The 27,598-nt window shown below is 40.4% G+C and overlaps 1 protein-coding gene across 1 annotated transcript in view; it reads left to right on the plus strand.

Annotated features, from left to right (window-relative positions):
* MEI4 (meiotic double-stranded break formation protein 4) overlaps positions 1 to 27,598 on the plus strand; it is a 261,970-nt gene that overhangs the window by 28,705 nt on the left and 205,667 nt on the right. Inside the window, exon 2 of the mRNA XM_070795762.1 lies at positions 17,054 to 17,298. Within this exon, the coding sequence (XP_070651863.1) occupies positions 17,067 to 17,298 (232 nt within the window). The 5' untranslated portion in view covers positions 17,054 to 17,066. The remainder of the gene's footprint in view (positions 1 to 17,053; positions 17,299 to 27,598) is intronic.

Consider the following 27,598-nt stretch of genomic DNA (forward strand, 5'->3'; position numbering starts at 1 on the left):
ATTGCATATATATGTGATAACATACAATATATTTTTCTCTTTCTGATTTGCTTCACTCTGTATGAGTTTAATTTTGAAAGTTAAAGCAATCTTGGAAAAACTTTCCTTGGTGATAATGATTCCTCTTTTATAAAATGATGTGTTTTGATGTGCTAATATTGTGCAAAGGATTTTGAATCTGTTTTTATTCATTGTATTGTTTTTCAGTGTTTCTTTTTCCCCTATAATATTTTTGTAATTTAAGTATCAGTGTTATACCAATATATATATCAAATTATAAAACAAGGTGTGGTATTTTCTCTTTCTTCTGTTTTTCACAAAAGGAGTTTATAAAGTTTGTTTTATGCTCCCTCCATTAGTTTTTTTGGTTTTTTTTTTTTATTTTTTTTAAATTTTTTTAAAAATTTTTTAATTAATTTTATTTTATTTTTAAACTTTACATAATTGTATTAATTTTGCCAAATATCAAAATGAATCCACCACAGGTATACATGTGTTCCCCATCCTGAACCCTCCTCCCTCCTCCCTCCCCATACCATCCCTCTGGGTCGTCCCAGTGCACCAGCCCCAAGCATCCAGTATCGTGCATTGAACCTGGACTGGCATCTCGTTTCATACATGATATTTTACATGTTTCAATGCCATTCTCCCAAATCTTCCCACCCTCTCCCTCTCCCACAGAGTCCATAAGACTGTTCTATACGTCAGTGTCTCTTTTGCTGTCTCGTATACAGGGTTATCGTTACCATCTTTCTAAATTCCATATATATGCGTTAGTATACTGTATTGGTGTTTTTCCTTCTGGCTTACTTCACTCTGTATAATAGGCTCCAGTTTCATCCACCTCATTAGAACTGATTCAAATGTATTCTTTTTAATGGCTGAGTAATACTCCATTGTGTATATGTACCAAAGCTTTCTTATCCATTCATCTGCTGATGGACATCTAGGTTGCTTCCATGTCCTGGCTATTATAAACAGTGCTGCGATGAACATTGGGGTACACGTGTCTCTTTCCCTTCTGGTTTCCTCAGTGTGTATGCCCAGCAGTGGGATTGCTGGATCATAAGACAGTTCTATTTCCAGTTTTTTAAGGAATCTCCACACTGTTCTCCATAGTGGCTGTACTAGTTTGCATTCCCACCAACAGTGTAAGAGGGTTCCCTTTTCTCCACACCCTCTCCAGCATTTATTATTTGTAGACTTTTGGATTGCAGCCATTCTGACTGGTGTGAAATGGTACCTCATAGTGGTTTTGATTTGCATTTCTCTGATAATGAGTGATGTTGAGCATCTTTTCATGTGTTTGTTAGCCATCTGTATGTCTTCTTTGGAGAAATGTCTATTTAGATCTTTGGCCCATTTTTTGATTGGGTCATTTATTTTTCTGGAGTTGAGCTGTAGGAGTTGCTTGTATATTTTTGAGATTAGTTGTTTGTCGGTTGCTTCATTTGCTATTATTTTCTCCCATTCTGAAGTCTGTAGTTTCCTTTGATGTGCAGAAGCTTTTAAGTTTAATTAGGTCCCATTTGTTTATTTTTGCTTTTATTTCCAATATTCTGGGAGATGGGTCATAGAGGATCCTGCTGTGATGTATGTCAGAGAGTGTTTTGCCTATGTTCTCCTCTAGGAGTTGTATAGTTTCTGGTCTTACGTTGAGATCTTTAATCCATTTTGAGTTTATTTTTGTATATGGTGTTAGAAAGTGTTCTAGTTTCATTATTTTACAAGTGGTTGACCAGATTTCCCAGCACCACTTGTTAAAGAGATTGTCTTTAATCCATTGTATATTCTTGCCTCCTTTGTCAAAGATAAGGTGTCCATATGTGTGTGGATTTATCTCTGGGCTTTCTATTTTGTTCCATTGATCTATATTTCTGTCTTTGTGCCAGTACCATACTGTCTTGATAACTGTGGCTTTGTAGTAGAGCCTGAAGTCAGGTAGGTTGATTCCTCCAATTCCATTTTTCTTTCTCAAGATCGCTTTGGCTATTCGAGGTTTTTTGTATTTCCATACAAATTGTGAAATTATTTGTTCTAGCTCTGTGAAGAATACTGTTGGTAGCTTGATAGGGATTGCATTGAATCTATAAATTGCTTTGGGTAGTATACTCATTTTCACTATATTGATTCTTCCAATCCATGAACATGGTATATTTCTCCATCTATTAGTGTCCTCTTTGATTTCTTTCACCAGTGTTTTATAGTTTTCTATATATAGGTCTTTAGTTTCTTTAGGTAGATATATTCCTAAGTATTTTATTCTTTCCGTTGCAATGGTGAATGGAATTGTTTCCTTAATTTCTCTTTCTGTTTTCTCATTATTAGTGTATAGGAATGCAAGGGATTTCTGTGTGTTGATTTTATATCCTGCAACTTTACTATAATCATTGATTAGTTCTAGTAATTTTCTGGTGGAGTCTTTAGGGTTTTCTATGTAGAGGATCATGTCATCTGCAAATAGTGAGAGTTTTACTTCTTCTTTTCCAATTTGGATTCCTTTTATTTCTTTTTCTGCTCTGATTGCTGTGGCCAAAACTTCCAAAACTATGTTGAATAGTAATGGTGAAAGTGGGCACCCTTGTCTTGTTCCTGACTTTAGAGGAAATGCTTTCAATTTTTCACCATTGAGGATAATGTTTGCTGTGGGTTTGTCATATATAGCTTTTATTATGTTGAGGTATGTTCCTCCTATTCCTGCTTTCTGGAGAGTTTTTATCATAAATGGGTGTTGAATTTTGTCAAAGGCTTTCTCTGTATCTATTGAGATAATCATATGGTTTTTATTTTTCAATTTGTTAATGTGGTGTATTACATTGATTGATTTGCGGATATTGAAGAATCCTTGCATCCCTGGGATAAAGCCCACTTGGTCATGGTGTATGATCTTTTTAATGTGTTGTTGGATTCTGATTGCTAGAATTTTGTTTAGGATTTTTGCATCTATGTTCATCAGTGATATTGGCCTGTAGTTTTCTTTTTTTGTGGGATCTTTGTCAGGTTTTGGTATTAGGGTGATGGTGGCCTCATAGAATGAGTTTGGAAGTTTACCTTCCTCTGCAATTTTCTGGAAGAGTTTGAGCAGGATAGGTGTTAGCTCTTCTCTAAATTTTTGGTAGAATTCAGCTGTGAAGCCGTCTGGACCTGGGCTTTTGTTTGCTGGAAGATTTTTGATTACAGTTTCAATTTCCATGCTTGTGATGGGTCTGTTAAGATTTTCTATTTCTTCCTGGTCAAGTTTTGGAAAGTTGTACTTTTCTAAGAATTTGTCCATTTCTTCCTCGTTGTCCATTTTATTGGCATATAATTGTTAATAATAGTCTCTTATGATCCTTTGTATTTCTGTGTTGTCTGTTGTGATCTCTCCATTTTCGTTTCTAATTTTATTGATTTGATTTTTCTGCCTTTGTTTCTTGATGAGTCTGGCTAATGGTTTGTCAATTTTATTTATCCTTTCAAAGAACCAGCTTTTGGCTTTGTTGATTTTTGCTATGGTCTCTTTTGTTTCTTTTGCATTTATTTCTGCTCTAATTTTTAAGATTTCTTTCCTTCTACTAACCCTGGGGTTCTTCATTTCTTCCTTTTCTAGTTGCTTTAGGTGTAGAGTTAGGTTATTTATTTGACTTTTTTCTTGTTTCTTGAGGTGTGCCTGTATTGCTATGAACTTTCCCCTTAGGACTGCTTTTACCGTGTCCCACAGGTTTTGGGTTGTTGTGTTTTCATTTTCATTCGTTTCTATGCAAATTTTGATTTCTTTTTTGATTTCTTCTGTGATTTGTTGGTTATTCAGCAGCGTGTTGTTCAGCCTCCATATGTTGGAATTTTTAATAGTTTTTCTCCTGTAATTGAGATCTAATCTTACTGCATTATGGTCAGAAAAGATGCTTGGAATGATTTCTATTTTTTTGAATTTACCAAGGCTAGCTTTATGGCCCAGGATGTGATCTATCCTGGAGAAGGTTCCATGTGCGCTTGAGAAAAAGGTGAAATTCATTGTTTTGGGATGAAATGTCCTATAGATATCAATTAGGTCTAACTGGTCTATTGTATCATTTAAAGTTTGTGTTTCCTTGTTAATTTTCTGTTTAGTTGATCTATCCATAGGTGTGAGTGGGGTATTAAAGTCTCCCACTATTATTGTGTTATTGTTAATTTCTCCTTTCATACTTGTTAGCATTTGTCTTACATACTGCGGTGCTCCTTTGTTGGATGCATATATATTTATAATTGTTATATCTTCTTCTTGGATTGATCCTTTGATCATTATGTAGTGACCTTCTTTGTCTCTTTTCGCAGCCTTTGTTTTAAAGTCTATTTTATCTGATATGAGTATTGCTACTCCTGCTTTCTTTTGGTCCCTATTTGCATGGAAAATCTTTTTCCAGCCCTTCACTTTCAGTCTGTATGTGTCCCCTGTTTTGAGGTGGGTCTCCTGTAGACAACATATGTAGGGGTCTTGTTTTTGTATCCATTCAGCCAGTCTTTGTCTTTTGGTTGGGGCATTCAACCCATTTATGTTTAAGGTAATTACTGATAAGTATGATCCCGTTTCCATTTACTTTATTGTTTTGGGTTCGAATTTATACACCATTTTTGTGTTTCCTGTCTAGAGAATATCCTTTAGTATTTGTTGGAGAGCTGGTTTGGTGGTGCAGAATTCTCTCAGCTTTTGCTTGTCTGAGAAGCTTTTGATTTCTCCTTCATACTTGAATGAAATCCTTGCTGGGTACAATAATCTGGGCTGTAGGTTATTTTCTTTCATCATTTTAAGTATGTCTTGCCATTCCCTCCTGGCTTGAAGAGTTTCTATTGAAAGATCAGCTGTTATCCTTATGGGAATTCCCTTGTGTGTTATTTGTTGTTGTTCCCTTGCTGCTTTTAATATTTGTTCTTTGTGTTTGATCTTTGTTAATTTGATTAATATGTGTCTTGGGGTGTTTCGCCTTGGGTTTATCCTGTTTGGGATTCTCTGGGTTTCTTGGACTTGGGTGATTATTTCCTTCCCCATTTTAGGGAAGTTTTCCACTATTATCTCCTCAAGTATTTTCTCATGGTCTTTCTTTTTGTCTTCTTCTTCTGGAACCCCTATGATTCGAATGTTGTAGCGTTTAATATTGTCCTGGAGGTCTCTGAGATTGTCCTCATTTCTTTTAATTCGTTTTTCTTTTATTCTCTCTGATTCATTTATTTCTACCATTCTATCTTCTAATTCACTAATCCTATCTTCTGCCTCTGTTATTCTACTATTTGTTGGCTCCAGAGTGTTTTTAATTTCATTTATTGCATTATTCATTATATATTGACTCTTTTTTATTTCTTCTAGGTCCTTGTTAAACCTTTCTTGCATCTTCTCAATCCTTGTCTCCACACTATTTATCTGTGATTCCATTTTAATTTCAAGATTTTGGATCAATTTCACTATCATTATTCGGAATTCTTTATCAGGTAGATTCCCTATCTCTTCCTCTTTTGTTTGGTTTGGTGGGCATTTATCCTGTTCCTTTATCTGCTGGCTATTCCTCTGTCTCTTCATCTTGTTTAAATTGCTGAGTTTGGGGTGTCCTTTCTGTATTCTGGCAGTTTGTGGAGTTCTCTTTATTGTGCCTTTTCCTTGCTGTGTGTGGGTTTGTACAGGTGGCTTGTCAAGGTTTCCTGGTTAGGGAAGCTTGTGTCGGTGTTCTGGTGGATGGAGCTGTATTTCTTCTCTTTGTTCAGTCGCGCTCCTTTCGAAGAGTTGGATTGCTTTTCTGGGTGCCTGATGTCCTCTGCCGGCATTCAGAAGTTGTTTTGTGGAATTTACTCGACGTTTAAATGCTCTTTTGATGAATTTGTGGGGGAGAAAGTGCTCTCCCCGTCCTACTCCTCCGCCATCTTGGCTCCTCCCCTCCCTCCATTAGTTTTTGAAAGCCTTTGTACAGGTACAATTGTACAGGAAACTTGGTACAATTTCTTCTTTCATTGCTAAATAGAATCTACTAGTGAAATCATAATTAAGTAAAGTCGCTCAGTCATGTCTGACTCTTTGCGACCCCATGGCCTGTAGCCTACCAAGCTCCTCTGTCCATGGGATTTTCCAGGCAATAGTACTGGAGTGGATTGCCATTTCCTTCTCCAGGGGATCTTCCCGACCCAGGGATCGAACCTGGGTCTCCCACATTGTAGACAGACGCTTAACTGTCTGAGCCACCAGGGAAGTCATATGGTGAAACCATATGGGAATGAAATTTTGTATGAGTGCGTGTGTGAGATGTAGGGCTAGCCAGAGTTCTTTGTCTTTTGTCAATGTTGGTCAGTATATTTTTTCAAGAAATATATTTATATCATCATAAGTTCTCAAATATTAAAATAAATCATTCATAATTTTGCCTTATTTCTTATTAGCTGAAGGATACACTGTAGTGAAGTCACTTCTGTTATTCCTGATCATAGTATGACTGGTGTTATTTCTCTTTTCTTGATAATTCTTTCTGGACTATTATCAATTTTATTAATATTTAAGACTAAATTTTGCTTCTTAAATTTTTAATTGTTTGTTTTCTGTTTAACTGCATTCTGATTATATATTTATGATGTCCTTCCTTCTACTTCCTCTGGTTTTAACTTGCTATTATTTTTCTAATTTTCTAAGGTGGGAAAATTGGTCACTGAATTTAAACTCTTTTTCTTTTATAAAAATAAGTATTTAAAATAGAATTTCCTTTACAAGCTATTTTAGCTTCCTTCTTCAAACTTTAATATGTTGTGTTTCATTATCATTCAGTTTGAAATATGATTTCAAAGTAGTCTAATTACATTTATGATTTTTCTTTGACCCCTATTTTATTTAGAAATATATTATTTATCCAACAAAGGTGATTTTCTAGAACATTTCTAATTATTTTTCTTATAGTTACAAAATCTAATGAGAATTATTTTATCTCAGCATATGATTTGTCTTGTCGAATGTCCCATGAGAACTTGAAAAGAATATGCATACATCTGCATTTATAAGTCATGATGTTCTATAAATGCCAGTGAGTTCAAGATGGTTGGTAGTAGTTTTTCAGTCTTCTATATAATCGTTTTATTCAAGGTCTAGTTATCATGTCAGTTACTGAAATAAGTGTGTTAAAATCTTTGCAAATGATTGTGGATTTGCCTATCCTTCTTATAATTTTTGCTTCATATATTTGGAAGTTTGGTTACTGCTTTTGTTTGCTACAGATTTAGGATTGTTAATCTTCATGATGAATGACCTTTTAAAATCATTATGAAGTATTCCTCTACTTCTCTGGTAATATTTTCTTGTCATGAAGTTTGTCTGCATTAACTTACCCATTCCAGATTTCTTTTGTTTACTGTTTGCATTTTCAATTACTTTCAATCTAGATTTGTTTGAAAACAGTAAGTTGCTTTAACCTTCATATTTTAAATTTAGCTCTTCAGATACAAATTAAATAACTTAGGTGGAGCATCTAAGTAGAAGTTTTACTTTGAGATAAGTTGCCAAATATATGTGTAAATTAATGATCTTCCTTAAGGGAGTAAAACCCAAATCTTACAGTTTTCTTGCCGTAATTGAAAGGACAAATAGATTTAGATACAGAAATCATGAGTTAAAGATCTAAATTTATTTTATAGCTTGAGCTACCTTTGAGAATTTCCTATCATTTTAAACAAATGACTTTACTTGATTACCCCAGAATAAAATTGAACCCTGATGAAGCCATTAAGTCTAGCTTCTATTGATAGAAGTAGATTGGTATTACTTTCGATAGAAGACCTTTTATTGGCTTCAGCATAGCATGATAAAAAAGATTCTTGAAATCCGTAATACAAATGATATTACTTAAAAAAAATAAAAAAGATACACTGCCATTCTGCCTATACTTCTCATGGGCACTGAGGTTCAGACCTGGTCTTGTTGTCACCTTGAGGCCAAGTCTTAGCTATCACGACTTTGGGTTGGTGGATCTCAGATTGGTCAGGTCTAAATTTTAAGAATGAAGGCAGGTTCTGATGAGCAAAACGAACAGGGAGTTTAGAAAGTTTGGTGTAGTTGCCTGGGAAGATCAGACGACATAATTGTTAGGTCACAGGATTGCTGACACTTTTGACCTGGAATGGTTCCTGCTACCTGGGTAAAGGCAGTCTTGGATACAGTGGTGGAAGGAAAGCTTGGGACCAGTTCCTGCTGCATCCCTCACCTGGTGCCCAGAGGCATGTGTCTTCTGTCTTTTGTTCTCCTAGAGGGTAGCATGCTGATCGTTGGACTGGCCTGCTGCTGCTTCTCGTATTCCTTAGTTGGTTAGGGGCCCTATGGCACGGGCCACATTGACTCTGTGTTTGTTGCTGCAGCAAGTTGAGGTGCTGAGGTTTTTTTTGTTGTTGTTGTTCTTTTTTTGAGATTAAAATCCCATCTTTGTTCTTTTTTTTTTTTACTCTTTATTTTTTTAAAATTATAAAAAATGATAACACATTTAAAGGAGTCTTGGAAAATGCAGAACAACGTTACATCCATTTGAGGGGCTGAATTTAAAGGGGATAAAAGCACAAAGAACATCACCTGCTAGAGGATGTCTAGAATCAAAATGCTTAATATCTGTGAAATGGTCCTCCTCTTTTATAGGCTGTTCCAGGCTAGTAAAAAAGTAGACCTCTAATCTCTTTTAAATGCAAATTTAAGTAGAAAGTAAAAGAACTTTCTACCTGGTAAGGAAAAGACTGTGAATGAGGCCCTGTGAGAGGCCATGAAGCCTTATCAGATGTGCTCTGAAATCTGCAGTGGTCTCCTTGGTGAGACTTCTGTGAGTGAGACAGATGGGAATTAGGGCACTTCTTCAGTGTTGAAAATGATCCTTAAAGAAGATGTTTCTGTGCAACTGCTCCTGCTTCCTTGAATTCTTATCTCAAGTGCACTCAGTAGTGAAGTTTAAGATGGTGGGACATGATAGCAGTTAGAAAACACATCTTGTTTCCTAACGTTTACAAAAGGGGGCTTCTCTGGTTAGGGCCTTTTCCAGAGGACTCCGTGCCCACCATCTCCCAAGTTTAGTCTTCTGTTTTCCCTGAAGCTCAGGCCCTGGTTCATCTGGTCCCAGAAGCTCCACTCTCCTAACACTGCCTGAATCTCTCTCAGTTCTCTCTTCTGGTGTTTGCTTTGGTTACTGGCTCCATCCTACAGTCTTCCTCATTTTATGACATGTGACTTTTTTCCATTTCCAGAATACAGCCTGACAAAGATTCCAAATTTGTGCAGTTTGTGAATTTGAATTATGTAGATTATCAGATTTTCTAACAGAACAATATGATTGTTTTGTAATAAGGATTGTGTCTTTATAAAGTGTTTGAAATAGTATAACTAGGAAAAACTTATAATTCTTCTAATTTATTTTCTAAATATGTGTTAATAGTAGGTATCAGGTCCCCTTTCTTTCTCTGGATTCACATAATGGAAGATGATTACTGACTGTGCACAATGTACATAGCTCTGCATTTCTGAATCAGTGTACTTTTTGCTGACTTACAAAATGTGTTTTGTACTTTCCCTGTATGCAATAGTCCTTACCAGAATTCAGAGGGAATCTTCCCTATGCCAAAAAAGAGGCATTGAGGAATCAAAAGTTGAGAGTTGGGTGGTTACATGAAAAGAAAACCATGGTAATAAACTTTGTAGACAATTTAAGTCTATGTTTCTTCAACAGCAGGAAAATTACAGATAGTTGGCCTGTTATAATGGGAATGAAACAGAAAAAAAAATAAGTATTCTATTATCTTTTCAAGTCTCTTATTTTACACAGACTCTGCTGAGAAGGCTTTCAAAGGCCCCATTAATAATTAAAGTGAAGAGATTGGAGATCTTGAGTAACTCCTGATTCTTCTGTGTAAAATTTCATGTGATGTTAATCTGTAGAACACTTCACAGTACAGTATGTACTGAAACTATAACAATAATTAGGGAATTTGCCAGCTGGATCTGATATAAAAATTGCCTGTTAAACATTGTCCAAACTTTGCTGAACCTGTTGAAAAAGTCTTGTAATGATTTACTGTTCTGGCATGGCCATAGCTCAGCTGTCCCCAGACTGATAGTTGATAAATATATGTTGCATTCTGGTCCTTGGGATCTTCTTCCAGCATCCAGATCTTGGCTTACTGTATTCAGCTCAGTCATTTGGGGAGCATTCATTCAATGTTCTTCAGTTTTTGGGAAGGGAAGGGTTCACATGAGATACCTGTGACCTAATCCTGTGTATAAACTAGGTTTTATCTTGTATTTTCTTCACTCAAGAATTATACTGGTGAAAGCTTAAGGGTATACTGTTGAGTGAGATAAGTTTAGAGGGAGTAGACTCATTGGGTGCAGTTGAGAAAGATGCCTCATAAAGTGAAGAGAGACAGGTGTGACCTTCAGGTTAACTGAGTTCCCCTCCTGAACCGTTCTCCGTCCAGTGCTGTTCTCCCTAGTATGTAATTGACAGTCTTCCTGAGCTGCTGGCCAGGTAGCTCTCTGTGACCGTCTGACCTGCACTGGTATATTCAGTCACTTGTTCACCCCATCAAGTACTCGGTAGAGGGCCTACTGTGAGCCAGGTACAGATTGTAGCACTGGGAATACAGTGGCGAGTATCCTGCTGCCTAGTCTTACTGGAAGGCTTACCCTGCCCCCTGCTTCCAAATCCACCGTGTGTTTTGAATTCGAAGGAACACAAAACACATCTACTGAGGGGACATGCATCTGCTTGTGGACATGGAAGGATCTGAGGTCCACAGGCTAAATGTTGCCAAACAAAATTTGAGTCCATTCAGCTGATGTGTAGCAAACCCAGTCTACTGACCCCAGGTTGTGAAGGAAGCACAGCGTTTACTGCAGGGCGCCAGGCAAGGGAGTGGGAGGCAAGCGTCAGATCCCTTCTAGCTTGGTCTTTGAGTTGTTGTTGTTTCGTCGCTAAGTTGTATCCAACTCTTTGTGGCCCCATGGACTGTAGCCCACCAGGCTCCTATGTCCATGGGGCTTCCAAGGCCAGAAAACTGGAATGGGTTGCCTTTTCTTTCTCCGGGGGATTGTCCCAACCCACATCTCCTGCATTGGCAGGCAGATTCTTTACTGGTGAGCTACCAGGGAAGCCCTGGTCTTTGAGTTAGGGACTTTTTAAAGGGGAAGAACAAAGGTGCTGGGACTGATCATCATCTTATGACATCTCTTTTCTTTCCTTTTTAGTTTTTCTTTAATTTTATTTTATTTTTAAAAATTCATTTATTTTAATTGGAGGACTGTAACTTCACAACACTGTGGTGGCCCCTGCCACACACTGACATGGATCAGCCACGGGCACACATGCACGCCCCATCCTGAACGCCCTCCTACATCCCTCCCCACTCCATCTTTCTGTGTTGCCCCAGAGAACTGGCTTTGAGTACCCTGCTTCATGCATCAAACTTGCACCAGTCATCTATTTCACATATGGTAATATACATGTTTCAGTGCTCTTCTCTCAAGTCATCCCACCCTCGCCTTCTCCCACAGAGTCCAAAAGTCTGTTCTTTACATCTGTGTCTCTTTTGCTGCCTTGCATATAGGATCATCATTACCATCTTTCTAAATTCCGTATATATGTGATAATATACTGTATTGGTATTTCTCTTTATGACTTACTTCACTCTGTATAATAGGCTCCAGTTTCATCCACCTCATGAGAACTGATTCAAACACATTCTTTTTAATAGCTGAGTAATATTCTGTTGTGTGCATGTACCACAACTTCCTTATCTATTCGTCTGCTGATGGACATCTAGGTTGCTTCCATGTCCTGGCTATTGTAAACAGTGCTTCAGTAAACATTGGGGTACACATGTCTCTTTCAGTTCTGGTTTCCTCAGTGTGTACGCCCAGCAATGGGATTGCTGGGTCATAAGGCAGTTCTATTTCCAGTTTTTTAAGGAATCTCCACACTGTTCTTCATGGTGGCTCTACCAGTTTGCATTCCCACCAACAGTGTAAGAGGGTTCCCTTTTCTCCACACCCTCTCCAGCATTTATTGTTTGTAGACTTTTTGATAGCAGCCATTCTGACTGTTGTGAGATGGTACCTCATTATGGTTTTGATTTGCATTTCTCTGATAGTGAGTGATGTTGAGTATCTTTTCATGTGTTTATTATCTATCTGTATGTCTTCTTTGGAGAAATGATTTGTGACATTTCTTAATCCTTAATAATAGTTTCAGAGGTCAGGATGTTTCTGGTTTGTGGTTATCTGGCCAAGTGGTCCATGGCTTAGAGGCCTGTTAGGAGAAACAACCTGAGTTTGTACGTTAATGATCATACCTACTAGGGAATTTGAATATATTAAGAATGTTATTGACAATAACACTATTTGTTCTCTGACTCTGGTTAGTTATTGTTCAGTTAGTATAGGATTGAGGCCAGGGTGCACCAGAAAGGGAATAAAGATTTGGATAGAGATTAGTAAAAACTCAGTAAGGGAACTCGGTTTCAGGGGGACTTGATTTCATTAGTAGAATTTGGTCAAGGCTGGTTAGGAGGGGAGACTAGAAAACCTAGGTGGCAGAATTTTCATCTTTTGGCCGTGTTTCCTCAATTCTGAAAACACTTGGAGAGTTATACATTTTTGAGCATGTTTAATGTGTGTGATTTTGTTCTTCTTTCCCTGATTTTATTGCATTTACTCTTTTTTTTAACTTTTAAAAACTATACTTATTTTTATACAATTGTTAAAGGTTACATTCCATTTACAGTTACTACACAACATTGAGTACAGTCCCCGTGTTGTACAGTACATCCTGAGCCGATCTTATATCCAGTATTTTGTGCCTCCCCCTATACTGTCTCTCCTCCCCAGTGGTGTGTACCACGCTCGTTTGTTCTACCTGTGAGCTTGCATCCTTTCTGTTAGATTCACTGCTTTGTTGTATTTTCTAGATTCTGCATATGAGTAATGTCATGCAGCAGTGGTCTTTATTTGACTCACTTCACTTTGCACAGTGCCCTCCAAGTGCATCCATGTTGCCGCAAAAGGCAAATTTCTTTCTTTTTTATGGCTGAGTAATAGTCCATGTTATTTATCTATACACACACACCCCCACCCCACATCTTCTTTATGCGTCCATCTCTTGATGGACAAGTAGGATGCTTTGCATATATCTTGGGTATTATAATAATGATGCCTTTTCAAATTACTGGTCATGTTCTTGGCTATATACCTGGGAGTAGAACTGCTGGGTCACATGGTAGTTCTGTTTTTAGCTTTTTTTTTCATACTCTTCTACAGTGGCTGTACAAATTTACAGTACCACCAACAGTGTACAAGGGTTGCCTTTTTTTCCCACCCATCAGCTAACATTTGTTGTTTGGGCTCTTTTTGATGATAGGAACTCTGACAGGTGTGAGGTATTATTCCCTTGTGGTTTTGCATATAGGAGGTAACATTTGCATTTGTAGTTAGCATGTGGGGAATAGTTTCCCATACTTTTAAATTTTCTCAACATTTTCAGTTAAATTTTATAATATGTGATAGTTTCATTAGTGTGTTTCTATTGTGTGTATATTCAGGCTGCTGACAAGTTTTGTTTTGTCTTTTGGTAGTTATGAGTAATCCTGTACGATCATCCAGGGGCATAAAGTTTTGTTGTACAGTAGTTCTGGTCATTTCTTCAAGATAAAATTTTAGAACTTGCATTGCTGAGCTAAAGGGGAATAAATATTTTGAAGATGTTGTGTACATATTAGGAAAATATTTTCCTGAATTGTTCTCCAGTTGTTCTTATATATGAGTGACCTGGGGCTCTTGGCTTCATAGAATTTTCATCAGTGATCTTGGAGGTGAAGCAACTTCAGAATTCAGGATTATAATTCAAAACAGCTCAGACAGTACGGAGAATTGGTTAGTTGATAACAGATTGAAGTTCAGTAGGGGAAAATGGGGGCAGCAGATACCGGGTAGATAAAAGCTGCCAGAATACTGTTGACTGAGTAGCTGCTGCTGCACGCGTGCTTGAAAGAGAATAGAAGTCAGAGGATTTGTCTGTAACCCTGTGGGGAACTTTGCTATGGTAAGGACTGTTTCCAAATGCAAGAAAAGAAAGCCAATTTGATCAAATGTGCTATTCTAAAAAGACTGTTAAAATTTTGTATTTTAACCTATTAAGAATTCAGTGACATTAAATACCTTCTTGGGAAACATTAAATGTTCATTTTAATTATTTACTATAATTATTTGCATGTAAAATGAATGTACAAAAGGCTTTCTGAAAGTTACTACTAATTCTTTTCTCAGTTAAACAAACAGAGGGTATATCTAGGAAGCTTATCTTTTTCTCCATGAAATTTTAAGGGAAATAGAATTACCTTCACCTTGCAAATAGCACTTTGAGGATAGGAATGCTATTCTAAAATAAAGAAGCATGTGTTTATAATATACACATATAAAAAATTAAAGACATAGGAAGGGGTTTATTAATAAAAGCCTTCTCTTTTTGGATATAGGTTGTAGTCTGTGCGTTTTGAATGTGATTCCTACCATGGAAGTCTGTACCAAAGATACCTATTGGGAACTGTATTCTGCTTATTTGTGGTACATTTCATTCTGATTAATGTTTAGAAGAATGACCGTGGTATACATATGATCCAGGACGACTTTATAATTTGATCGTTTTTTGGTGACTGATACTCAGCATGGTTTTAAGACTGTTAACATCACATGAAAGTGAAAGTGTTAGCTGTTCAGTCGTGTCTGACTCTTTGCGACTCCATTACTGTAACCGGCAAGGCTCCTCTGTCCATGGAATTCTCCAGGCAAGAATACTGGAGTGGGTAACCATTCCCTTCTCCAGGGGATCTTCCCAACCCAGGGATTGAACCCGGGTCTCTTGCATTACAGGCAGATCCTTTACCATCTGAGCCACCAGAGAAGCCCCTTAACATCTCATCAGATAATTTAACATTATCAGAACATCTAAGTAATCAGCTTGAGCTTGCTTAAATCAATTAATTAAATATCTCCACAAAATGACAGGAGTTTGCTGTGTTTTTATTATCCGGATTCCCATGACTCATAGTTGAATGTCAGATTCTTTTCTAACAGAAACGCTTTACACAGGTCACTTATTATTATTATTCCTGTGATCAGTACTGTTGCCCGTAAGTGTCAGCCTTCCTTAGGGAGCAGCATCCACGCCTGTGTGCGCTCTGCCCAGGGCGCCTTTCAGAAGCGCTGAGAGGCGTGTCTCCTGCTCGCCATGGCCAGCACAGCAGATGGAGGACGTGCCACCGAGTGAGATGGTTGATGCCAGGGTTAAAGTCAGCGGGGCCACAGCTCTCATTAGTTTGTCCATCTTAACAGCAGCTAATCCATGGTGCATTCCACAGCTGTGAAAGGTTGGGAAAATGGCAGCTGTACTTTGCTCTTTGAAATGTTTTTCTGATTAAAATTTGATATGTATTCAGTGTAGAAAATCAGGAAAATTTAGAGAAATATGGAAAAATCAGTAATAATTCTCCAGTAGAGAGGAGTCCTGTTTAATTTTTGTATTCCCAATTTTACACATAATTAAGAGCAACCTATTATACGTATAATTTCATGAACTCACTGTTTTTTCCGCTCAGTACATTGTTAACACCATTTGCTAATAATAAAAATATTTCTTCCAGTACTGAGTGGATATGTAATTATTCGTACAATATACCATTATTTACTTAACTATTTGATTGCCCAATTTTAGATACTATAAATATTCCTATAATATACATTATATTTTATATATACATATATATATATATATATACACATTCTTGTGTTCATCTCTGATTATAATAAAACATCATTATGTTACCTGTTAGATTGTATTTTGTCAGTAAAAATTTGTAGGATATCAGATGGGTAATCATTGTAGAGGAGGGCAGTGGTAAGACTGGATATGAGGGTATATACACCGTTCTTTGAAAGGTGTACACAGGGCCTTGGCAGCTCTAAGAGTTGGAGCATCATAATTTGGGAAAATCCAGGAGCAGAGATGTGAATGTGAGTGGCCTGGGACTGTGTACATCTATTTGTATGATTGAGATCCAACTGTAGTGGAGGAATAGCCTTGAGAAACTGATGGGAACCAAGTCTGAGATGTGGAATTCGGCATTGTGTTAGTAGGTAGATGTGGCAGTTAAAGTCCTGAATTTTCTGGACCATTGTCCTTTTCAACCACTGATTAAATATATTAATGTCACACATTTTATGTTTAAAGCCCTGAAAGTCAGTCGTGCTGGAGGTCCACAGGCGTCTGTACTTCAGAAGGGTGATGGCACTGAGCCGCTGAATGCAGTGTCGTGTTGTCCTCTTGACGGTCAGACTGTGGTCCAGTGCTGGTTTGGAAAAGTGAGCTCACGGTGGCAGTTGGGAATCTTTGGAGGGGCGGATTCAAGTCAGAGTCACAGCTTAAATGGTGCAAATATTTGCAAGACTGTTCTTAATATGGATTGGAGGGGCCTGGTTAGAGACACAAACGGGAGGTAAAGGAATGCAGGCTTGGGAAGCATGGACTTCAGGACTTAGGATGGCTTAGAGGAGAGAAGTGTGTAAATTTAAATGAACGATTTAAGTTAGTGGTTCTGATTACTCAGCGAACTCTTTATAATATATAAAAGCCTCAGTCCTATCCAAGATTTGCTGAATCAGAATTTTGGAGGGATGGGACCAGGCATTTATATGTGTGTGTGTGTGTGTGTGTGTGTGTAAAGCTCCCCCAGAGATTCCTATGTGTGTCTCTGGTTAGAAACCACTAAATGAATTAATCTTTGTTTTTCTGCAGTCCAAGGATTTGTCAGGTTATCTGGATCTACTGCTTTGAATCTTAATACACTTAATGTGCATGTGTTTGCATTTTTCTTCTGTTTATTTTTTTTTACACTGCCTTCACTTCTTGAGAAATTGTTCTGTTAGATGGCTTCCAATGTAAACTTATTAATTAGTGTTATTCCATGCAATCAATTTTGAGCAAATGAAATGTACTATAAAAGTTAAAAGGCATTTCTGTAACTTTTTTATTTTTTTTAATTACATGACAAGGACAAAAAACAAGATGGATAATCAAGCATGGTATCTGAGAACTTCAAAGCTGGCCCTGGCCTTGGCAATTATCCGCTCCAAACCAGCAGACAAAAGCAGCAGAGAATATACAGAGCATCTTGCTAGGATGGTGTCCGGGCAGGAATCAAGGTGGAGATCAAAAGTCGAAGCCTTGGAAGCTGAAGTTCTACAATTACGTCAGAAACTTCTCCTGAGCAGGATTTTTTCAGGATCATTTAAGAGTGGTGAGTGGATGTAACTTGGGGATGTGTCAATCTGTTTTATGTCAGCTTCACAGTTACTTAGAAACTCATTACCAAAACACTCAAGTTGTTCGGTTTCCTAAAATTAGACTTCTTCTTGCACTATAAAGATTGTTTGCTTCTAGTCATTTATTAAAAGTAAAAAAAAAAAATAGCTTGTTGTCACTTTCTAATGGATGAGGCTGAAGTTAGAGACTAAAAATTGTCTAGAGATGAAGGCAATACTGCTTTAAGCCTCCCGGAGAAATTAATTTTAAAATCTCGTTCATCGTTATATCTTACTCTGTATTATATGTTGCTTTTACATTGCATAATTTGTCCAGCAGTCCTGTATCAAGTCCCAGCTCTGGACAAGCTGTGCAGTGGGTGGCGAGGACCCAGAAATACACAGGAAAGCTACTGCCTTTACCATGAAGTACCAACCATTCTAGCAGAGAAAGCAGACCTAAGATAACGAACCTAATTGTGATGAATGTTACCATAGAGAAAGTGCAGAAAAGGAAGCCATTCATTTTTCTGGTTCTTGGAGAGGCTCCTTGGATCTGGGCCCTCAAGGGTCTGTCTGATAGTGAGGTGATCAGAGCCTGTGGTCAGAAGTAGGAACAAGAGCCAGGGCAGCAGGGATAATCTATGTCCCGTCCAGCAGGCCAGTTTTGTATTCCAGAGCCCAGGACACTGTGAGGTGAAGATCTGATGGGGAGCAGGTTTGGAAAGACTCTGGGTGTCAGCCTTAAGAATATCCCTGCAGTGAGTTGGCCAGGGTGGTTCCCTTAAGACCCCATGAGAGAGTGAAAGGGGGGCTATAAGAATGACCTGAGAATGGCAGGGAAAATGGGCACCCCCCGGGACACACCAGAGCACATGGGCAGCTCCTTCCTCAGGATCCCTTCACCTTCTTGACTCAGAGGGATGACCCTCATATTGTGATAGTAAAACTTAATTTTGGTGATTTGTTGAAAATGTAAATCAGATCATCTTACTCCTTTGCCAAAAACCTTTTCCTGACTCCCCATTGTGCCTCGCACCAGATTCCCACTGGTGGTGATGTCGCCATGATGTCACCTCTGCTTCCCTGCATAGCGCGTGTGCTCTCGGCACCTTGGGCTTCCCGCTGACCGCTATGGGCTCTTCTTTCAGTGAATCTCTGCTGTGATCAGGTGTTTGACATATGATTGCCTCTCCCCTTCGTAGAGGTCTTTTTTCTAAGCCATACTTGCTCAGTGAACACTTTACATGCATCCCCCCGCAGTTATTTTTTAACCCAAACACCCCCTTGTTGGTTATATACTTATTTGCTTAGGTGGTCCCTGCCTTAGCTCCTTGACTTGAGTCCAGCTTTGCTGAGTAGAGGGTCTCCGATTTGCTCAGCACCCTCTGCTCAGTACCCACCCCGAAGCCTGACTCAGCAGGTGCTTCATCCATGTTCGTCAAATAAAGTGGAGCATAGAGGATGCTTTGATGCGGGCCGTGATGGGAAGCAAGGAGGCAGGTTCTGAAAGGGTTTACCTAAGGCCACATGAAGAGTAAGGAGTCGGGCTAGATCTGTGATTATTAGAACTAAAACGAATGTTTCCAGAATAAGCACTTGAGACTTCTGTGAATGAGTTTAAAGTGGGTTAAGGCAGCTGGAGTGTGGAGGGCAGTGTGGAGGGCAGTTGAGGTCTCTAATTCATTAAGTTGATTCAGTTCAGTTCAGTCGCTCAGTCCTGTCTGACTTTGCGAACCCATGAATCGCAGCACGCCAGGCCTCCCTGTCCATCACCAACTCCCAGAGTTCACTCAAACTCACGTCCATCTAGTTGGTGATGCCATCCAGCCATCTCATCCTCTTATCATCCCCTTCTCCTCCTGCCCCCAATCCCTCCCAGCATCAGAGTCTTTTTCAGTGAGTCACCTCTTCGCATGAGGTAGCCAAAGTACTGGAGTTTCAGCTTTAGAATCATTTCTTCCAAAGAACACCCAGGGCTGATCTCCTTTAGAATGGACTGCAGTGCTTTAAATCCAGACAGTGACCACAGAAATCAGGGTATATGATAAAAGGTTGAGTCCAGGCAGATATACCTAGAAGGAAGAAGTAGGGTCCTAAAACTCAGAGGGGATAAGCAGCCTGGAAATATAGACTGACAGCAGGGATCCATTGGTATCTAAGTGATAGTGACCTTGTCACTGTGGATAAGGTATAGAGTGGGTGGAGCTTTGATGGGGAGGCTGCAGGTTCCAACATTCCAGAATGGATAGAGAAAAGGAGCCGTGGAAAGAATATGGCTGCCATGGGAGGATGTGTAGGTGTAGTGAACCTGTGCCTGCTGTGGGTAACAGAGCACCAGCTAACTTCAGGAAAACTCTCAACTAATATCCGAAGAATTGATGCTTTTGAACTCTGGTGTTGGAGAAGACTCTTGAGAGTCCCTTGGACTGCAAGGAGATCCAACCAGTCCATCCTAAAGGAGATCAGTCCTGGGTGTTAATTGGAAGGACTGATGTTGAAGCTGAAACTCCAATACTTTGGCCACCTGATGTGAAGAGCTGACTCATTTGAAAAGACCCTGATGCTGGGAAAGACTGAGGGCAGGAGGAGAAGGGGACGACAGGATGAGATGGTTGGACGGCATCACGGACTCAACGGACATGGGTTTGGATAGACTCTGGGAGTTGGTGATGGACAGGGAGGCCTGGCGTGCTGCGGTTCATGGGGTTGCAAAGAGTCAGACATGACTGAGCAACTGAACTGAACTGAATATCTGTATGTAACTAAAGTCTCATTATTGTCTGAGCAAAAATACTGTTACAAGATTTACAGCCACATTTTAGTCCCTCTGGTCTTTATGCAGTGGTCTCTGAGAATATCTATGAATAACAGACAGTCAATATATCTTACCTTTTTTGTACAGTCATGTGATGGGTGTAATGGCACATATGTAGCAGTTCCCACTAATACCGAACTGTGAATATTATAACATCCACAGTGCCCAGCTGGTGTTTACCACTGAGGGTCTGTTTACAACACCAAGACAGTGGTGTGTGTGTGATTTGTCTGGGACGTGAGTGGACCTCAGTGATAACTTGTTTTTAGTCTGGACTCTTTTCCTTAGAGTGCCTGCGAGAGAAGTTTTCAAATATCATGTAGTTAAAATCTCTTCTGCTCACATCAGGAGTTGCAGGTAAAGCATTTCAGTGCAGGTGTTTGGGAGTAATCTGTCTCTCCATCTGTTAGCTTAAACTTGAAAAGTGAGGAATAAATGGATAGATTCAGATAAATATTTACTATTAAGGGGAAAAAGGAAAAAAAAACTACAAGGGGGGTTATTAGAGTGATAGGAAGATAAAGGAGGAATGTAGTTGGTGTTTAAAGATGTATGATTGAAAAGACTGACATACCTTGCTCTAAGAAAATGGCAGCCCTGAAAATCACACTATTATATAGGTGATTTATGTTGTTAAATATTTCTGTCTGGAGTTTTTAGGGCTTCTTTATACATGCAACTTTTCGCCAGTGTTCAGGGACCACAGACCCTCAATAAATGGTGAATGGAGTGCTTCCTGACCAAGAGACTGGGGAACTTAATTTACAGCATTAGCTATCCACTGAAACAACCGAGAAAACCAGAATTGAATAAGGCAGAGATGAAATGGCATGGTAAACAAATCAGGAGCATGATATGGTTTATACAGCATCTAAAGAACTTGTCTATTTCATTATTCAGATTTATTTTTCTACAGGTTCTTAAAGGAAGGAAGAACAGAAGGATGGAAGGAGGAAAGAAGGGTAGGGAGATAGGGAGGGAGGGGGAATCAGTTCGGTTCAGTTCAGTCGCTCAGTCGTGTCTGACTCTTTGCAACCCCGTGGACTGCAGCACGCCAGGCCTCCCTGTCCATCACTAACTTCTGGAGTTTATTCAAACTCACGTCCATCGAGTTGGTGATGCCATCCAACCATCTCATCCTCTGTTGTCCCCTTCTCCTCCTGCCCCCAATCCCTCCCAGGATCAGGGTCTTTTCTAGTGAGTCAGTTGTTCGCATCAGGTATCCAAAGTATTGGAGCTTCAGCTTCAGCATCAGTCCTTCCAGTGAATATTCAGGACTGATTTCCTTTAGGATGGACTGGTTGGATCTCCTTGCAGTCCAAGGGACTCTCAAGAGTCTTCTCCAACACCACAGTTCAAAAGCATCAATTCTTCAGCAGTCAGCTTTCTTTATAGTCCAACTCTCACATCCATACATGACCACTGGAAAAACCATAGCCTTGACTAGACGGACCTTTGTTGGCAAAGTAATGTCTCTGCTTTTTAATATGCTGTCTAGGTTGGTCATAGCTTTTCTTCCAAGGAGCAAATAAACGTCTTTTAATTTCATAGCTGCAATCACCATCTGCAATGATTTTGGAGCTCCCAAAAATAAAGCCCCCCCAAAATAAAGTCCCATGGCATGGGACCAGATGCCATGATGGTAGAAGGGTAGGGGATAGGGAGAGAGGGGGGATGGACCAAAGAAATATGGATATCCAGTGTCACATTTCTCAAAGCCTTCTAGGTGATGTGTGCCAGACAGTTTGGTTGCCTACACAGTAGCCTGGTTCCTTCTTCCTTTCTAAAATACTACAGTTTTGATTTGGCAGACACGCACCCATGCCTAGTGCGTTCATCTGTGAAAGGCTTAGACTTGTTTTGCCAGTATGGTCCTGAGGTTGGACAGGGACTGATGGAAACTAAAAGAGAATCTTTGGAGCTTTTGATAAATATTTGTCACTTTGTATAAAGAGATTGAAGTCCATGAATGATATAAACTTTAAAATGTTTTTATCTCAACTGCTTGCTGCCCGTGTGGGTGCTGCCACATGAAGATGAGATAGGTCGAACTGTGGCACCCACATTATAGCCATGAGGCAATACTGAAAAAATTATGTCAGCATGGTAAGGGTGATGAAGCAGGAGGATAAGAAGAGCCTTGGTCCTTCTTGTCATTGCTGAGCAACCAAAGCAACTCTAGGGTGAAGTTATTAGGAATTTTTCAAAGGTAAACAGTGGTCACTTCCATGGATAGAGCAACCTGGAGGGCTTCAGTCCATAGGGTTGCAAACAGTTGGACATTACTGAGCAACTGATGGTTTAGGCCATTATTATACTAGGATTCTCTTCCTTGTAACTGAGCTCATCCTAACTTAAAGAGTGGAGAAGTGGGGGAGATAACAAGCAAGTTAGAGAGCTGCTTTTTTTCCCCAAGAATCTTGATTTATAGGAGAGAAAATGAGAGAGAGGCAAAAACTGTGTTCTATACAACAGCTTCCTGTTAAATGATAGCCTTATGATGTTGTAAGGATTTAGTTGGGACTTGGGTAGGTAGGTGAGGGAGACCCAGAGCATAGAGACTAGATAGGAAGACGTTAGTAGCTGTTCTTAAGTGTTGGCCAGGGTTTGAATGGATGGTGTTGACAGGCACAAGATGTTATTAGTGGAAACAATGGCCTAAGACTTCAATGAGCAGATTTAGATCTAAAATCAGAGTGTGTTTGTGTTTGTGTGTGAGAGTATGGGGCAGGCAGGGGGTGTCTGGACAGTTGCTAGGAAGAATGGAGATGGACACGCTATCAGATATATGCTTTTTCTCCTAAAATTTAAGTACTCAGTACCTTCATAAATGATACACAGGTTACCGGACTAACAACTAGCCAAAGTAAAAGGAAAGTAGGGGAATGTCAAACCAAATTAACTCATTGATGTATCTGTTTATATAATAAATGCTCATGGCTTCCCAGGGGGCTCAGTGGTCGAGAATCCGCCAGTCAATGCAGGAGACCCAGGAGACCTGGATTCAGTCCCTGAGTTGGGAAGATCCCCTGGAGGAGGAAATGGCAACCCACTCCAGTATTCTTGCCTGGAGAATCCCATGGACAGAGGAGCCTGGAGGGCTGAAGTCCATGGGGTGGCAAAGAGTCAGACAGGACCGAGCATGCACGTACGTGGCATCTGTGGCTTCGGTATCACGTGCTGTGGGCTGGGGAGCCTGGTGGGCAGGGCAGCTGTCCGTTTAGGCTGAATTTGGCTGTTTCTGGCTGTGGGTCCTGGGAAACAACTGGCCCAGCCAGATGGCTTCTAGAGCCTCCTTGTCCTTCTTGCTGCCTCTGCTCAAGTTAGTCTAACTCCCCCTTTCTGCTTCACATCTGGAGGAGCAAACCCTCACCACCTGCTGCCTCCCCCAGGCAGATCCCGCGTCTCGTTTCCTGTAAGTCTGCATCCCGGCGGAGGTTTTTAGCTGGACTCATCATGCTGAGGAAGCCTCAGAGCAGGGGCCAGATGTCAGCACGGCACCCAGTCTGGGGCTCGTCTTGGCTGCCAGCTGCCTCTCTGCTGGCCCTGTCTGCCCAGCCTCTGCCCGTCCCTTCCTTCTCACCTGGTTGCAGCAAATAACAGACTTGCAGACGCAGTGTGGGCTCAGCATTTATACGCTGGGGCCCTCCCTGTGTTACAGATGCTGAAAGAGCACAGAAAATGAAGGCCTAAGCGTTTCTTTCTTATAAGCTCTTGTAATATAAACTGTCAAATATAGTTAGAATGGGAGTTTGCCTCAAATTGCAGGTGATTTAAAACACACAGGCATAATGTATATAAATAGCAGAGAATGTGGCCTGAATAATTTTGAGGAGTCTGAAGAAAGCCTGAAAAATAATACATTTATAATTGTACATTAGAAATGGTTTACTCATTATATATAAAAATTGGATTAAACTTTAGATATTAGAGACAGCCACCATACAAAGATATTAAAGTGAAGGCTGAAAAAAGCTCAGGATATTGAATGGCTTTCACAGAGAAAAGGTGATGAGTTAGGAATGTGAGTACCTTCCTTATCATCAGAGGAGCCGGCTCTGAGAGGAACTGTGGAGATAGTAAGGACGACCTGCCAAGTCCTGGTGTGGGGCTGGGCCTGAGGAGCCAGGAGCTTCCGAGACTGGGCTTGGGTAGGGCAGCTGGGCATTCCCCAGCGTGGCGTGTTCCAGATGGAGACCATCAGTCCTCCCTGTGCCAGGCTCCAGTCTCACTGCGTGGTGCAGCCTGTGCTGGGTTTCAGGGTGGCATCCGGCATGTCCAGGCAGTGCCCTAGTGGGGCATCTCTACTTGCTGGGCATCTCTGGACTCCCTCCCCTCCTCTGCATCCCCATGACCACTGCCTCGGTTTTGTCTGAAAATCCCCAACCGGACTCCACGTCTGTGATCGTAGCCTTGATGTATTCAAGTGCACATCGCAGCCTGGTCTCAGGTCCTCTCACTCACTTTCCGGTGAAGTCCTTGCCCCATAAAATGGACCCTGAGCCTCTCCACAGTGCAGTGCTTGCTTCCAGCCCAGCCTAGCCCCTCTGCACCATGCCCTCCTTGTTCTGCTGTGTGATGCCCGAACTTTCTTCAACTTAACTTGCATCCACCGTGTTCTCTCTCGGCGCCAAGCTTTTATGCAGGTGGTTTCTCTCTGGAGGATGCGTTCCTTTTGGTCTCCTTTTGGTCTAGTTGTGTGATACAGTCTTCTTCTCTGCTGACGTAGGTTTAAAATCTCTTCTGCCTTCGTCGACTGCCTTCCATGACTAGAACAGATTCTCCTGCTGGGGATCCTGATAACATCCTGTACTGTTCACAGAGTTTGAAAACAACATTAAACTGGTTGAATCAGCCTGTCGTCCCCATCGGGCCTGCACTCCATGCTTCCAGGGAGTGTCTTTTCCCATCGCTCCCGTGTTCCTAGATTAGCACAGTCCCTCGCAGGGAGGGGGACTTTGGTGACATTTACTGACTGAGCATGTTTAGAGAGGGTTTTATGTGAGTGTTCATACCTGGAACAAAGTGGCCTTGCTGATCTGTCGTTTCTGGAGATCTCCCAGACCCCCGTGGTGATGGGAGGAGCATCAGAGAGTGAGATCCAGTCTCCTAGGGAGGGGACCCATTCAGTAGGGTGAAGATCAGGGCTTCTCTGAGGGAGCCGTGCGTGCACACAGTGGTGGAATCAGAACAGAGGAAGTGAAGAGGGGCAATGTCGACAGACCCTCTGTGGAACAAAAGCTAAAAATGCCCAAAGTACGTGTGCATTCCTAGGTCATTGCTCATTGTAATGCGTTTGGAATAGTTTAACCTGGAGCAGATGTTAATCTTGTCTTTCCATTAAGGGTTATATTTAGTTTTTTTTTTTTTTAAACCAGTTTTGTGTTTTTTGAATACCCTGCTTCTGGTTTTCAAATTTCAAGATTCTGTTAGAAAGATGATCTTACCTCAAGGATTCTGGATTTAATACTTGGATACTAAACATCTTAAAATTAATTTTTTTTTAGATAAGTTCAGTGTGCAGTGAAGAGAATCCGGGTGGGGAGCTGTGGACTGTAGTTTGGAGTGGGGATGTTAATGGAATATTGTGGCTTAATATTGTAGCCCTGTGATTCCCATGAAAACTGAAGTTTGAGAACCACTGAAACCACTGACTTGAACATAGAAACATAAAATGTGTGTTCAGAGAGTGTAATGAGATCTCTCCAGAAAGGGGGTCAAGCCATCTGATTGTCACACATCAAGGAAGTTGTGGGCAAGACTCTGAAAGATTCCTTAATACCAGCTGATGATATTTGGCTCTGAGTCACTAAAGAACTCAGGAAGTGTTCCTTTAGAGCCTGACTGAGCTGAGGCAGGTAGTAGAATGTAGAGAAAACAAACCAAAGATAAAATAGTGACATTAACACTAACAGACTGGTTCCAAACAGGAAAAGGAGTACGTCAAGGCTGTATATTGTCACCCTGTTTATTTAACTTATATGCAGAGTACGTCATGAGAAATGCGGGGCTGGAGGAAGCACAAGCTGGAATCAAGATTGCCGGGAGAAATATCAATAACCTCAGATATGCAGATAACACCACCCTTATGGCAGAAAGTGAAGAAGAACTAAAGAGCCTCTTGATGAAAGTGAAAGAGGACAGTGAAAAAGTTGGCTTAAAGTTCAACATTTAGAAAACGAAGATTGTGGCATCCAGTCCCATCACTTCATGGCAGATAGATGGGGAAACAGTGGAAACAGTGGCTGACTTTATTTTTTGGGCTCCAAAATCACTGCAGATGGTGACTGCAACCATGAAATTAAAAGACGCTTACTCCTTGGAAGGAAAGTTATGACCAACCTAGACAGCATATTAAAAAGCAGAGACATTACTTGGTCAACAAAGGTCCATCTAGCCAAGGCTATGGTTTTCCCAGTGGTCATGTATGGATGTGAGAGTTGGACTATGAAGAAAGCTGAGTGCCAAAGAATTGATACTTCTGAACTGTGGTGTTGGAGAAGATTCTTGAGAGTCCTTGGACTGCAAGGAGATCCAACCAGTGCATTGTAAAGGAGATCAGTCCTGGGTGTTCATTGGAAGGACTGATGTTGAAGCTGAAACTCCAATACTTTGGCCACCTAATGGGAAGAGCTGACTCATTGGAAAAGACCCTGATGCTGGCAAAGATTGAGGGCAGGAGGAGAAGGGGATGACAGAGGATGAGATTGTTGGATGGCATCACCAACTCAATGGACATGGGTTTGAGTGGACTCTGGGAGTTGGTGATGGACAGGGAGGTCTGGCGTGCTGCGGTTCATGGGGTCGCAAAGAGCTGGACGTGACTAAGCGACTGAACTGAACTAAACTGACTCTAGCAGCCATGTTTGATGCTATTCCGTACTGTTCAGTGAAGTTATTGGTAAACATAATAGGAATCCAAGGAATGAGTTATTGTAGATTTTTCTTCTAGAACTTCTCTCTTTCCTTTTTATCCCTTCTTCTCTTCATCCATCCTGCTCCCCTCTTCCTCATTAGCATCCTGTGTGCCATCCTGTATATGTGCCATGTTCTCTGTATATAAGATGTACAGTTGTCCAAGGCACCCCACCCTCATTTTTGCAGGGGAAAATATTTCTTACAGCTGTTTCAAGTCATTTTGGAGATATATTGTAGGGGAAATATTGCATAAGAGAACCAATAGACAGTATTTTAGAAGCCAGTAGAAACCCTTAAGTTCTGATTGCGTTATACCAGTCCTTCAAAAAGTATAGAGTGTAACATAGCTAAGAAGAAATAGGTTGTTGTTGATGAATGCTAGCATGTTGCAACTTTACTTTGACTTTTCCCTTTCATGCATTGGAGAAGGAAATGACAACCCACTCCAGTGTCCTTGCCTGGAGAATCCCAGGGACAGGGGAGCCTGGTGGGCTGCCGTCTATGGGGTCGCACAGAGTCAGACACGACTGAAGCGACTTAGCAGCAGCAGCAGCAGCACC

Source organism: Bos indicus, chromosome 9 (assembly GCF_029378745.1).
Source record: "Bos indicus isolate NIAB-ARS_2022 breed Sahiwal x Tharparkar chromosome 9, NIAB-ARS_B.indTharparkar_mat_pri_1.0, whole genome shotgun sequence".
Lineage (NCBI taxonomy): Eukaryota > Metazoa > Chordata > Mammalia > Artiodactyla > Bovidae > Bos > Bos indicus.